Source organism: Macrosteles quadrilineatus, unplaced genomic scaffold (genome assembly GCF_028750875.1).
Source record: "Macrosteles quadrilineatus isolate MER2022 unplaced genomic scaffold, UCM_ALF_1.0 Scaffold_8__2_contigs__length_117827958, whole genome shotgun sequence".
NCBI classification, from domain to species: domain Eukaryota; kingdom Metazoa; phylum Arthropoda; class Insecta; order Hemiptera; family Cicadellidae; genus Macrosteles; species Macrosteles quadrilineatus.
This window is the reverse complement of record NW_026542601.1, coordinates 7,308,613-7,323,635: the sequence shown is the minus strand read 5'-3', so window position 1 is coordinate 7,323,635 and position 15,023 is coordinate 7,308,613. Positions and strand designations below refer to the sequence as shown.

Genomic DNA, 15,023 nt, shown 5'->3' with positions numbered 1-15,023 from the left:
ATCGTAAATAATATTGAAGGTTCAATTATTCTAAAGATTATAGTGCCTATGAGCCAAGCGTATGATTTATTTTTTAATTCAGGAATAAAGACGGCTCACATACGCTACAGTTTATTTAGCTACACGTCACGCAGTTTGCAGCGCACACTCCCTCCATTTGAAAAAGTATTCAGTCCAAAAATGTAATAAATTTGCTTGCGCATAGGCCTACATATTTATTTCGTGATGATAAATAATTAAGGTGATGCAATACACTTATGTAGGCAGTCGAAGCCTTGCATAGCGCCTAGAGTTTCACGAATGCAAACCGCGCAACGAGTAGCTAAATGAGCTGTAGTGTAAGTGAGCCATCTAATATTTTACGATTTTACCGCAGACTCGTGGCTCATAGTCACTATGATCTGTAGAGTAAGTGAACCCTCTTCATTTATTTTATATTTTCGATGTAGTACAAGTGAACCTTCTATTATTTATACTATTTATAAATATTATTTACAAAGCTCGTAAAGACTATGATCCTGGAGAGTAGCCTAAGTTAGCTGTCCCCGTCGCAAGTGGTGTTGTAACAGCTGGTTTGTTTGGAAGCAGCTAATGGTCGTATTTGTGTAATTACGAAAGATTGGTTACTGGACTATTACAATATTTACTTCGCTTAAAATGTACAGATATATTATTTTTTAATTCATATTGTTTCGGTTTTCAATTCTGTATGTATTATTTTCAATATTTTAATAAATTTATGTTCATAAAAATTTAAATTTAAATAAATTAAGTGCAAATTAATGAGCTATATACATTAACATCAACATCCAAACACCAAAGTGAAAGCATTGATTTAACAGACTCCCATTATGGGGAGTAGTCCCATGTATGTTTTAAGATATTATGTAGTACACATACTTCCTTGTAGTATATTCAAAGTCAATCATGACAGTGTCCCTCCAAATACAAACTTTTCAATAATGTTTTCGGAATTTTTAATTTTTTAAGTGTCGGGATTTGGTCGAAGGAAAGGGGGATTTGGAAAATTTTGTTTTTGTTTTGTTTACGTTGTTAAAAATAGACTATTAAGACGCATACCTTTACATCCACATTTCAATAGAGTAGCCTATATGGTCAAACTCACTATATGTTTCGCCCATAGGCGTTGTCAAGTTATCCTTCAAGAACGTTTCATCCATTACATACTCGTCAAGAATAACTATTCAAATAAATACAAATGTAAGACATAGTACGGTAGTAAAGTATATTAGGTGACCTTTGAATGTTACCTTTTACCTTAGTCCTCTTCAACGTGTAATGAAATGTAGTTGGGAAATGTAAGTCATTCTAACAATCAGCCAAAAAATAAAAATAAATTTGAATAAACTAAGCAAAACTTAGATAGGGTGTCTTGCAACTATATGAACAAACTTTGACATTTTATTCAGCATCTCAAAAGAAACAAAAATGTTGTATAAAATGTGTCCTACCTCATTCCGTTTTCAGTCTATCAGTCTTGTTTTTTACTAAAACATTCATTAATCCTTGCGGGTTTGAGCCACACAGCATTGAAATTCTGCAAAAATGTTTATCTTATTGGCTTCTATTTTTGTGCAATGTATGAATTAAACCTCTTAAACCGTTTGAAAATGGCGGCTATTTTAAATATTGTATGCCAAATTCCACGAAAACCGTAACTATACCAAAGAACTGTTTTAAATTTTATTCATATTCCAACAATATCTTACAATCTTAGTTTGGACAAATAAAAACTGAGAAATCAGTTTTTTTTCTAGCTTTACCAACAGTTTTCTCCTTTTCTTAAGAAGTAGTTTTATCAATTTAACATTGCAACTGATTTAAGAATGCAACTCAAGCTCATTTAATTTAAATGCTAGTTTTAAATTTACTCAGGGCTGTGGCTGTCCCTAGGGTTGTCGGCGCCCGGAGCAAACGTGGTCGTGGGAAACCCTCCCCCAGTAGTAGTCGCATTCGCATATGTTAGCTTCATACTATATTACGTTTACATTTAATTATACCTATATAGTGTGACAAATTATTGTTAACTACAGCCTCATTTTTCAGTTTTGTATTAAATATGAATCTGAAAAATTAATTTTCAGTCATTTTTAACAATAATAACGTATATATTAGTATATTTTACCTTTTACTCAGATATTTATTTTTTACTTTCACTTGTCACGGCCATCGGTGCATCGGAAGTAATTATTTCTCTAGTTTAAGTTTGAGTTTTAAATCTGAGGTTAAAATATAATGGTCTAAACCACGATCGTCAGAGTTAATCTAGATTTGGGGAAAGTGGCCCTTTTTGGATAAGTACAAAGAAAAGAAAACATTGGGAGGCAATCTTTTTTGGTTAAGGGCCTACCTATTTAGATTTTCCTGTAACTCACAAAATGTTGGTGAAATAAAGAGATATTTAATTTATTTAGCATATATATTTTTCATTTATTTGGTTGATTTTTTTACTAAATATAAATTTTTTTCTCCGATATTTAGACTTTTTGATATTTTTTTTACATCGATGTTTAACGGCCGATATGACTATAGATACTAATATCGATGTTACTGGTAATATGTCCCAACACTACTATCTGTGGTTGGAGACTGAGAAGTAAAAACGGTATTCAAGCTGACGCCAACGATTGCTAACAGATAGCGCTACAGCAAGTTGTTCAATGCTTTACTAGGTAGCAAACTAGTTAGTCACATACTATTTAGATGACATTTTTCAGCTGAACCAAAACAGTGATCATATTCATAAATGGTGTTACTGAGGCTTTACTGCAATACAGGTTTTCCTAAAAGGCTATATTATAGTAACCTTATCAAACTAATCAAGGTTATATTCAATATTACATTGTATACTAGATGTCTTTCGATTTTGGTTTCAAAATATGCTATCAGAACATTACAATTTATAAGAAAACTTGGAAATTTACAATGAAAACTCAATTTTATTTAATGTTTACTGCAAATACCAAGACTTTTCTTTGTTATATATCTGTTATTGTCTTATTATTCCAAATTAGCCAGATTAATAAAATAGTGAAAACAATAAAGTTACAATTCAACAACAGATAATGAAATTAAAAGGCAAACAAAAAAGTCTTACAAAATAAGAGTTATAGGCCTAGCACTCAAAGGGATAACTAAGCCTATAGCTAATCGTTTTGTGAACTTTGTCTCAATTTGGAGAGAAAATAACGAATGAAAAGAATCTTCTAAACAAAGGATGTCAATTTATTAAGTAATAAGTACAAAGTAAAAGTACAAAGTATCTTCTATCAAGAGGTTTATTAATTATTATTACTTGGGTAAATCGTCAATTCCATTCAGCGAAACATTTCCGCAATTTCATCAAATCCTTGCTTTTTATTCTTTTTTTCTTTTTCTTTTTTTTTCTTTTTTTTCTTTAACTCCTCTCTCAACTCTGCTTCTTGCTTTCTCATCTCCTTTTCCTGCTCCTCTAGCAAAGCAAACAATGGAAGTTGCTTAGACAACAAATTATCAACAAAATGATTTGGAAAATCGTATTCCTGAATCTTGGAAAATGCTGACTTTATTTTTTCTTGATAATCCACTGGTATATCTTCAACCATAGAAGCAGCCAGTTTCTTAACAATAGCATCTTTACGTACGGTTTGGGCCATATTATTAATGTCATAATCAAAATTGATCTTGACCCCATGAGATTTTGCAAATTCGCCAACTATACATTTTAAATGTTCTATATCAGACTCTTTATATGATGAATAATTTGTTTTAAAATATTCTGAAATACTTATTCTCATGAGTTTTTCCATGTCTCCTCTATAAATGTTCACGTGGTGTAACAGCTTCGCTGAAAAAGATGGTAAAAATAAAAAAGTTGGTATTCATCCATTACTTCAGACTAAGTTTAACATAAGGTGGATTAAAATAGTGTCCAGACTAATTCCATTCTTGCTACTGGAGGTGTAAGCACAGGTGTTTAAAAAACAATCCCGTCCACTATACATTCACAATTCTTTATTTAAACACCATGCTATCTTATGTTTTAAAGGTGCTGGCTATTTAAATATAAAATACCCCCACTGCAGCAAACATACAGACTAAGTTTATTTCCATTTGCTTGATTGGATCCCAAAATCATTTTTATAAACATTGAAAATGTATTCCCTATTAAAATAGCATTAGGTTTAAAAATTACTTAGGGTTGCTACTACAAAGATGGTGATAAAGTATTTGAAGTGAAATGTTATCACAGTATGAAGTAAATAAATTTACCCAATCACATCAAAATCCAAAATAAATCAATAAAAAACCTAACTACAATAGTTTACCGAATCTCCCAAAGAATTTGACATTTAATTTAACATGGGAATTTGAAACAATAATTTTTTTAAGGTTTCTCCTAACGTACGCTTTTATTTACTATATTGCTTGTTTTTTTTTAGATATACAAATTGGTTTAAAAAAATTTACATTATGAGGGTATATGGGGAAAGCATGTAAAATCCATTCCCATAGTCCAATCATGCAGTTTCCAAAAGAATTAGAAATTATCACAGGCCCTAAAGAATTTCGGGAGATTTGACTTTTCCAGCTATACTTAAAAATCAGCTACGTTTTCATGCCCACCATCGGTTTGGCCTATTAACCTGTTGCAATGGTTCAGTTAAAAAAATAATGTTATTTTTATATTTATATGTTCAATTATTACTTCAATGTGAATTTGTTTTTGTTTTCTCTGAAAGGTCAAACTTTGCGAGTTTGATATTGCCATAGCCTATTGTACTATGATGTAATTAATGGCTGAATAAACGACTATGATGGTGACTGATGAAGTACCCAAATTGGACAACACCAAGCCAAACATTGTGCAAATGTTTAATAGCACCTCCAACCTCTCCACCACTCATTAGTCATTACACACATTTACTCCATCAACTGGCAATAGCCTTAAATATCTGTGGACAACTGAGACCACCGAATCCAATCAGAGAATGCGTTTACATAGTTTTTGAATACTATGACGAGACTTAATTATCTCACTAGGGCGGGAATCTGCTGGAATAGTGGTGAATGAAGTAACGAACATGAGGTTGGTCTTAGATTGGATCCAACATGTTAGGCTACAATGAGAGCTCAATGGAGACTTAGTTTACGGACAACCCTCGTATTTGAATTTGAATGTTTTTTCCCCCTTTGGGGATATCGAAACATCAAATTAAATCAGTCCCTGGTTTAGGTCTAACCATGAGACCTACTAACTATGAGGCTAATTGGTATAGGACAAATTCGCCCCAAAAAAGTCGCATTAAGTTATAGCTTTGTATTTTTACAGGCCTCTAGAGACGTACCAAAGTTATCTCCAAAGTAAAAAAACAAAAACATGTTACCACAACTTTAATGATACTACTGCAAATTGAAGCTCTAGAGCAGGGATCTTCACTAGGCAGGCCGCAGGCGGCATAATTTTTGCGGCCCTCAAACTGTTAAGAATTCAAACAAAATTTTAGTCATGAAAAATATTTTTTGAGAAAGTTGTAAAATACTTCATAGATCAGTTATTTCTTATATTTTCTAATTAAGTACAATGAAATTATGATGATATTTTTCAAATTTTTTTTTTTTGATTACTCAGACTACTGCAGTGAAGTTGGAAGGGTAGCGATAGCTAACAGAGCAGAAAGTTTAGAACATAACCTGAACAAGTGATGCCTAGTTTAATGGGATTTAAGTGCGGTTAACCTTCATCAATCAAACACATTATTTTAAGAATGTAACACCTAGTTCAGTGATTTATTTTTTAATTAAATATGGCTGGTGTGTAGGTACTCAAAAGGACGGAAACGAAAACTGGACGATGAAAACCGTGAGCTTTAGTCTGAGTGGGAGGAAGAATTCCTTTTTATAAGAAGTAGGCTAAAGAAAGAAGGGACTGCCTTATGTTTGACATGTCGTGAAACGGTGAATACAAATAAACGTTAAAATATGAAAAGACATTTACCCTTCAATCCATTTGCAATTTGAAGATGAATTCCCAACAAAATCTAAGATTTGAGATGAGAAAATGCAATAATTACCTATTTTACTTGTGAACAAGGCATCCTTTTTAATGTAATGAGCAAGAATGAGCTAATCAAAGTGTCCTACCAAGTGACAGAAATTTTAGCACAAAAGATGAAGTTGTTTTCTGATGCATAAATTTTAAAAAGATTGTGTTGTCACCTTCTGTAAAACTTTGTTTTCACAATTTTATAATTGTAAGCAAATAGGTAATAGATGGAAGTTTAAAAACTTCAGCTGTCTGACTCAACGTGCATCGGACGTTCACAGGACTTATCGGCAAATATTGCACTTAATCTTACAACAGAACTCCCCCCCCTCCCCCTTACACAAAAGCGATCACGAGCTGCCACTGCTTGCGGCCCTGAGGGTAATTTAATGCAAACCAATTGGCTCTCTGAGAAATCCTAGTGAGGTTTCCTGCTCTAGAGAGACTAGAGAGACACTGGACTAGAAAGGGAATTACGTTACTACAATATTTTAAACAAACCTGGGAATCCATGAATAATGAGGTCTCTTACAGAAACAATTGCTCTACCCGGAAATCTTTCTAGATAGCCACACTGAAACATAAAAAAAATCTATATACTACTATTTTAAGTATAGGCCTATTACAGTTTTGTTCATCACATAAGATCCTGGGTAAAAGCTGTGATGATATTTTCTGCACCTTGAAAGTTGTGCAAAATTCAAGGAAGTCTGAAAGTGTAAACCCAAAAGTGAGAAGCTGGTAACCAGTACACCGTGATAAATGGTTTTTATTTAAAAGTGGGTACATTTACCTAATACAGGAACCTTTAGTTAAATACAGGGTAATACAGAGAACTAAAACTACAACCCTAAAACGCTGTGATTGCAGACAAATTTGTGTTATTATGTAACATGAAAGTAGGATCAAAAAGGAATGGATCTCTGTTCAAAAACAAACAAAAAAATTGTTACAGATTATTTTCCATTAAAGTAATTCACGGTAGTTTGTGTCTTGTAAATATTTTTTGCCACACTACACTGTTTTAATGGCCTTTCCGCACAAGGGTTTAGTCTGGAAAACAGCTGTTTGCCACCTGTTTAATCAAATGGGATTTCACTACATTCTATAGTACTGTAATGAATTTTCATCGGCACCAGCTGATTAGAATTGGCAACAAGCGGTTGTAAATGAAAACATAACCTCTCTTAGAAGTTATGAGTAGTGTGATCGTTAAGTCCATTAGTTAGTGGGTATATATTTTTTTACGGATTTGGGTACAGTTTTTATCATAGTCAAGTGTAGTACGGTAAGGCTAAAAATATTGTACGTCATCAGGAAAACTTGAAAAATACCGGTATGCATCATAAACATAAACAAATGGAGTTTTTGGCCCGAAAAAAAAACATTTTTTAACATTGCTTTTAAAAATGGAACTGCCAAAACATATGTTCAATGCTAAAATAGGATTTGGGCCAAAAACGTCATTTGTTTATGTTTATGACCCATACCAGTATTTTTCTAACATTCGTGTACAACACCAAGCGTTCCAAAATATTTTTACCGTACTTTTTTAATAATCCCACACACGACTTGGTCTTGCATGGGAACAACCATACTCTATCACCCGATAAACACATATTTTATAGACCAGTGATGTAATATACTATATTTACTAAAAACTGTACATACTCTGAGTATTAAAGTGTGTCATTGTATTCAAATACATGTTATTATTGAGATTTCTGTCAAATACAACATCCAGGTACATATTAGTGTAAAATATAAACTGGTAAGTTATGTTATTCACCATTGTTCATCCAGTAATTGTCATCATCAACCTGCAAGCTTTCGAGTTTAGCCTCACAGCCTAGTAAGATCAAAATAGTTATCTTGTTTTCAAGTTTAAATACAAATTAAAACATTTGAAACGATTCATTACTTACTCCTCCTTCTTTGATGCAATGTACCCAGTAACCGTCATAACCAGAAATCGGCGGCGTCAATCTTTCAATTTCATTCCCACAGTCTGGACATTGTGTAAATGTTTCGGCTGGGACATCACTCGCAAAATTCTGTTGCTGCTCAGCCATGTTCTGTTGAAAAACGTTGGTTTGAAAACAAAATATTTAACCATTTGAGTGCTGTCACATCTCGCTACGAGGCGCACCATTGTTGTACCTTGAGTGCCAAGCGTCTCGTAAAGAGATGGCCAAGATTGTGTGAGAAGCAAATGTAAGAGGATAGGAACACCACTTCTTATAGTTCTGATGAAACTGGCTCTAAATCACAAACGTGACAGAAGGAGGTTAGACAATAGTGGTCAACCGATCAAAAACGATTGTGCATCAACCAATAGAAGACGGCTTTGCACAGCTGGTTCGTATCTGCTTAGGTTCCAATCCAATAACTGTTCGTGGTTTGTTATTTTAATTAGGCCCCACAGGTTGTGAAATACATTACCTTTACCTTTAAAAATTAACAAAAACCATTTAATGTTTTTAATTTTCTTGTTAGGCCTAGATAAGTTTCTGGACACACTTACTTGCATGAGGTGTTATGGACTTGATAGACCTAAGTTAGTTGTGTGATTTTATTTTGACCGTTCATATTTTTTTAGCCTAACCTAAATGCTGTTTAATTCAAACAATGGTAAATTGTAATTTTGCACTTTTACAGTGGCGTCATTTCACCAAATCCTTGGGGGGGGGGGGCAAACACCGGGGGGAATGATTAAATTATTTAAATTTATTTTACTAAAATTTTCAAATTTATTTTACTTAAAATTAAATTTATTTTGCTAATAAAATCATTCTGAAATAATTTATTCAGTGCCGTGTTGTTTCTTAGATGTTTGTAGCACATGTAATTTAAATGACTTGATTGACTTTTTTTTATTCTCTTCCCTTCAATTTCGTATTTTCATTTTCATTTCAGGTTCAGTATAGTTGTACAAGTAACAGTTAGTCCGTTCCGTAATTTCGTAATGCGGCAAGCAGTAGCAGACTAGAATAGAAGGTAGATAAAGGAAATCAAAACGACAAATTATCTTAAGTTATCTTAGTTAATATTCGTGGCCTCGGAGACATTTATGCACTGTTATTTCCTGGTAAAAAGTGAGTCTTCTACTTTAATTACTTACAATTAATATATCAATATATCAAGTAACATATCAAGTATCTGGAGAGAACATTTCATAGGCTTATAAATAGGTTAGGTCAAAAAAACAAAGTACCGGTAAATAAAACAGTCGTAACTCCGTTAATATTTGAGAGCGCGGAAACATTTTTGCACCATTATTTTCAGCTAAAAATCTAGTTTCTAGTGATATATAAATCTATATAGGTTCCCATGGTCACGTTCGTCGCAATAAAAACCAAACTATCATAACCTAACCTAACCAACCAAACTTGCTGATGGTGAAAAAATCGCATGAAGGTTTACTTATTGAATCGATAGTTTCAATCGACATTAGCATAGCCCAGTTAAGAAACTGTACCCCATAGGACAACTTTGACCACAGATTAAAAAACGCGGGTACAGTTTCTTAACTGGGCTATGCTAGATTCGATTACCTTCATGCGATTTTTTCATTAACAACAGCAAGTTTGGTTAGGTTATGCCAGTTTCATTTAATAGAGATAGCCCACGGCCGCCTGGATAGCCTATATTAAATATATATATATACTAGTAGTACGCTTATTCTGCGCGTAACAGGATGAGTGAACATGAGCGCAATAATGAAAGAGTTTACCCACACCTAGCACACTTACTGCTGTCACTGGTGTACACAATAATGTTATTTGTATGGGCAATTCAACCGATGAGTCGGGGCAAATAATGGTGAGTCGGTGACTCAAGTCGGTAGCGTCACGCGAACTTCGGGCCCAAGGCAGCGATGTCGTGAGTTCGGATCCTGGTCACTGCCACTAAATTTTATTAGTACAGTTCACCTTTGTACTGTACCGGCTCACCAATTGCTTTGCTGTAAACGATCCACGCACGGGCGAGGTTAAAAGAGGCTGGACCAACCTCTTAAAAAAAACCAAATCTCAGTCAACAACAATCCTAACTTCTCGTCCATTAATTAACCAAAGTCATTGGTAATATACGTAATGTATTTCCTGTTTCCCTCTCCTCTCATAGCATTTTATTATTGCAGATACGTTAATCTAACTGTCACAAAGAGTTCCCACACTCTGGACTGTTCACCTTGACTACTTCCATTACCACTTCCTACGTCGTGGACCTGATTCCCTCTCTTCTCATAGCATTTTATTATTGCAGATACATTAATCTAACTGTCACAAAGGGTTCCCACACTCCGGACTCCTCACCATGACTACTCCCTTCACCACTTCCTACGTCGTGGACCTGTTTCCCTCCCTTCCCATAGCATTTTTAGAATTGCAGATACTGTACATTATTCTAATTATCACAAAGGGTTTCTACACTCCGGAATGCTCGCTTTGACTATATCCTTCACAACTTCCTACGTCGTAGACCTGTTTCCCTACCTTCCTATAGCATTTCAGAATTTCAAATAGATTAATTTAACTTTCACAAAGGGTTCCCACACTCCGGACTGTTCACCTTGACTACATCCTTTACCACTTCCTACGTCGTGGACCTGTTTCACTCCCTTCCTAGAGCATTTTAGAATTTCAAATATATTAATTTAACTTTCACAAAGGGTTCCCACACTCCGGACTGCTCACCTTGACTACATCCATCACCGCTTCCTACGTCGTGGACCTGTTTCCCTCCCTTCCCATAGCATTTTAGAATTGCAGTTACATTAATCTAACTATCACAAAGGGTTTTTACACTCCAGAATGCTCGCCTCGACTATTTCCATTACCACTTCCTACGTCGTGGACCTGTTTCCCTCCCTTCCTATAGCATTTTAGTATTGAAGGTATATTAATCTAACTGTCACAAAGGGTTTCTACTCTCCGGACTGCTCGCCTTGACTACTTCCATCACCGCTTCCTTCGTCGTGGACCTGTTTCCCTCCCTTCCGATAGCATTTTAGAATTGCAGTTACACTAATCTAACTTTCACAAAGGGTTTCTACACTCCAGAATGCTTGCCTCGACTACTTCCATTACCACTTCCTACGTCGTGGACCTGTTTCCCTCCCTTCCTATAGCATTTTAGTATTGCAGGTATATTAATCTAACTGTCACAAAGGGTTTCTACACTCCGGACTGCTCGCCTTAACTACTTCCATCACCGCTTCCTACGTCGTGGACCTGTTTCCTTCCCTTCCTGTAGCATTTTAGTATTGCAGGTATATTAATCTAACTGCCACAAAGGGTTTCTACACTCCGGACTGCTCACCTTGACTACTTCCTTTACCGCTTCCTACGTCGTGGACCTGTTTCTCTTCCTTCCTATAGCATTTCATTATGGCAGATACATTAATCTATCTGCCACAAAGGGTTCCCACACTCCGGAATGCTCGCGTTGACTACTTCCTTCACTACTTCCTAAGTGTCGTGAACCTGTTTCCCTCCCTTCCCATAGCATTTTTAGAATTGCAGATACATTATTCTAATTGTCACAAAGGCTTCCGACACTCCGGACTGCTCACATTGACTACTTCCTTCACCACTTCCTACGTCGTGGACCTGTTTCCCTCCCATCCTATAGCATTTTAGTATTGCAGGTATATTAATCTAACTGCCAAAGGGTTTCTACACTCCGGACTGCTCGCCTCGACTACTTACTTCACCACTTCCTACGTCGTGGACCTGTTTCCCTCCCTTCCTATAGCATTTTAGTATTGCAGGTATATTAATCTAACTGTCACAAAGGGTTTCTACACTCCGGACTGCTCGCCTTGACTACTTCCATCACCGCTTCCTACGTCATGAACCTGTTTCCCTCCCTTTCCATAGCATTTTCGAATTGCAGTTACACTAATCTTACTGTCACAAAGGGTTTCTACACTCCAGTATGCTCACCTCGACTACTTCCATTACCACTTCCTACGTCGTGGACCTGTTTCCCTCCCTTCCTATAGCATTTTAGTATTGCAGGTATATTAATCTAACTGTCACAAAGGGTCTCTACACTCCGGACTGCTCGCCTTGACTACTTCCATAACCGCTTCCTACGTCATGGACCTGTTTCCCTCTCTTCCCATAGCATTTTAGAATTGCAGTTACATTAATCTAACAGCCACAAAGGGTTTCTTCACTCCAGAATGCTCGCCTCGACTACTTCCATTACCACTTCCTACGTCGTGGACCTGTTTCCCTCCTTTCCTATAGCATTTTAGTATTGCAGGTATATTAATCTAACTGTCACAAAGGGTTTCTACACTCCGGACTGCTCGCCTTGACTACTTCCATCACCGCTTCCGACGTCGTGGACCTGTTTCCTTCCCTTCCTATTGGAATTTAGAATTGCAGTTATATTAATCTAACTGCCACAAAGGGTTTCTACACTCCAGACTGCTCGCCTTGACTACTTCCTTCACCACTTCCTATGTGTCGTGGACCTGTTTCCCTCCCTTCCCATAGCATTTTTAGAATTGCAGATACATTATTCTAATTGTCACAAAGGCTTCCCACACTCCGGACTGCTCACTTTGACTACTTCCTTCACCACTTCCTACATCGTGGACCTGTTTCTCTCCCTTCCCATAGCATTTTTAGAATTGCAGATACATTATTCTATCTGTCATAAAGGCCCCCCACACTCCGCAGCGCTCACCTTGACTACTTCCTTCACTATTTCCATCACTACTTCCTACATCGTAGACATGTTTCCCTATCTTTCCATAGCATTTAAGTATTACAGATACGTTAATTTAACAGTCATAAAGGGTTTCCGTACTCCTTTCTTTTCACTGCTCACCTTTCCGCTTTCTTTACTACTCTCTACGTCGGGGACCTGTTCCCCCCCCCCTTCGCATAGCATTTAACCAACATTTTTGAATATTTAATATTGGTATTTGTTTACTTTAGGGGCTTCTAACGAATTTTGAAAAAAATGTTTTTTTCTCATTATTTGGCCTATTTTGAACACTCTTTACATTTGGCACTTTTGGGGCAAACGCATATTTCACCCTGAAAATCGCGTTTGACAATCGCGAAAGTTTTTCAGCAATAATTGCCATTTTTACTTTGAAAATCAGGTTTGCCCCCCCCTTGCCTTTCTTTAAATGTGTTTTTATTATTGTAGTAATAAGCAGATGTTATGTTTATTATAACCTAACCTTGGTTTAACTAAAAATCCGATATTTTCGGCATATTATTAACCTAAGCATTGGTTAGGTAGGGTTGGGTTAGGTTAGGTTAAGTTAGATTAGGTTAAGTTAGGTTAGGTTAGGTTAGTTTAAATATAGTTAGGTTAGTTTAAACGTAAGGTTAAGTTAGGTTAGGTTAGGTTAGATTTCAAATGTTCAGATGATTTTAGGCTAATTAAATTAAATAATAACTTAATAACTAGCCATACCTTACCTAACCTGAACTAACCTAACCTAACCTAACCTAACCTTGGTTTAACTAATAATCCGCTATTTTCGGCATATTGCTAATCTAAGCATTGGTTAGGTAGGGTTGGGTTAGGTTAGGTTAAGTTAGGTTAGGTTAGGTTAGATTAGATTAGATAAAGTTAGGTTGGATTATATTCAGTTCTGTAGGTCCTGAGTAATAGTAAAAACACATTAAGAGTAAAAGTACCACTCAAATTTTTAGCGCTTTTTGCAATTTTCAAACGCGATTTTTAGGGTGAAATAGGCGTTTGCCCCAAAAGTGCCAAATGTAAAAAGTGTTCAAAATAGGCCAATTAATGAGAAAATAACATTTTTTTCAAAATTCGTTAGAAGCCCCTAAAGTAAACAAATACCTTAATATTCAATGCCAACATTAAATTGAATAATGTAAAAAGCTGCTTTGTTCTAAATACATACATACCTATGTACTTTTAATTAAAAGGCGAAGTTTTAATACTGAACATAAACGGTATATAACTGCCGACTAATATTGTTAAGTTCGATTTATTATTATGAAAGCTGTGAGATTTAATTAGCTTAAATAACATTATTCTGAAAGCTGTGAAATTATAATGATATATATATTCATAGACGCCAAACTGTTTACTCCATGAATGAAAGAGCTCAGAGTAAAAGTCGTTCTCTCTGTCTTAAGTAGACAACAAAATTGTTGGTCGCAAAACGTAAACAAATAAAAAGAAGAAGAAGGTCGCTCCTAATGTTATTCTTATGGGACAAATTTAAAAATGTTTTTTAAGTATTTTATAATTACTACTGAGCGGAATCGTCTAGAATTTTAATGGTGTCTTTACACTGGTGTCATAACTATTTGTGCAAAATTTGAACGCTATAAGTGCAACGGCTCTTGAGTTTTAGGTGCGAACACACACACACACATACTCCAGCGGACAACTTTTCTCCGACTCCGCTATACACGATACATAGATTCGTTCACTTCGTTCACTCATCTATTATTAATCAATATTTTCAATTTGATGGTTTCAATCATAAGCATAGCCCAGTTCAAATTGTGTTACTCACTCACCGGCCAAAACAAAAGACTGATAAAGAGAAAGAGACTTGCTCTTTGCTGCTGCTAAAAGTAGATTCTTTAGAGAAAGAGTAGCAGCTGTGCTGTAGCTGTAGCCAGTGAGCTAAATTATAGCTCAGTGGCTGGTGGCTGTAGCTGTAGCTCTTTTCTGTCTTCTGTCTGTCTTCTGTCTTCTCTTCGTCTTCTCTTCTCCTCAGTCCTCACTCCTCCAGGAGTCCTCCTTCTCCTCCAGTCAGTCCTCCTATCAGTCATCAGTATCAGTCTTGGTAAATACCATTAGCTTCTTAAAAAAAACAGCTGTTACAACCCAACCCTACTTGAGACGTTGCCACTTCGAAGGCCGCGGCCTATGGGTTACGACAGTTTAATTTTATAATACAAAATTATAAAATTAATTTTATAATTAAGTATACTTATGACGTCAAGGATCTACGGACCAT

At 35.7% G+C, this 15,023-nt stretch overlaps 1 protein-coding gene across 3 annotated transcripts; it reads right to left on the bottom strand.

The window, feature by feature from the left end:
- Window positions 1-1,490: 1,490 nt before the first annotated feature.
- LOC129001214 (uncharacterized) lies at window positions 1,491-14,638 on the bottom strand. Of its 3 annotated transcripts, none has more exons than XM_054428437.1 (5): window positions 9,422-9,593; window positions 8,571-8,658; window positions 7,972-8,121; window positions 6,548-6,620; window positions 1,491-1,558 (listed from the first exon to the last, which is right to left on the bottom strand). In XM_054428437.1, exons 2-5 carry the CDS (start codon window positions 8,574-8,576, stop codon window positions 1,521-1,523), a joined length of 267 nt encoding a protein of 88 aa, XP_054284412.1. In that variant the 5' UTR covers window positions 8,577-8,658; window positions 9,422-9,593; the 3' UTR covers window positions 1,491-1,520. The 3 variants fall into 3 exon arrangements, with proteins under 3 accessions (XP_054284412.1, XP_054284410.1, XP_054284411.1); XM_054428435.1 differs by lacking the exon at window positions 1,491-1,558 and adding an exon at window positions 3,243-3,847; XM_054428436.1 differs by lacking the exons at window positions 1,491-1,558; window positions 8,571-8,658; window positions 9,422-9,593 and adding exons at window positions 3,243-3,847; window positions 14,578-14,638.
- Between the last annotated feature and the right edge of the window lie 385 nt (window positions 14,639-15,023).

What these genes read in the sequence shown, in the direction of transcription:
- LOC129001214 (XM_054428435.1), bottom strand. An exon ending in ATTGCATCAAAGAAGGAGGA is followed by an intron (nt 6,621 to 7,971) that starts GTAAGTAATGAA and finishes TTTATGTTTCAG; the next exon opens with TGTGGCTATCTAGAAAGATT. An exon ending in CATTATTCATGGATTCCCAG is followed by an intron (nt 3,848 to 6,547) that starts GTTTGTTTAAAA and finishes CATCTTTTTCAG; the next exon opens with CGAAGCTGTTACACCACGTG.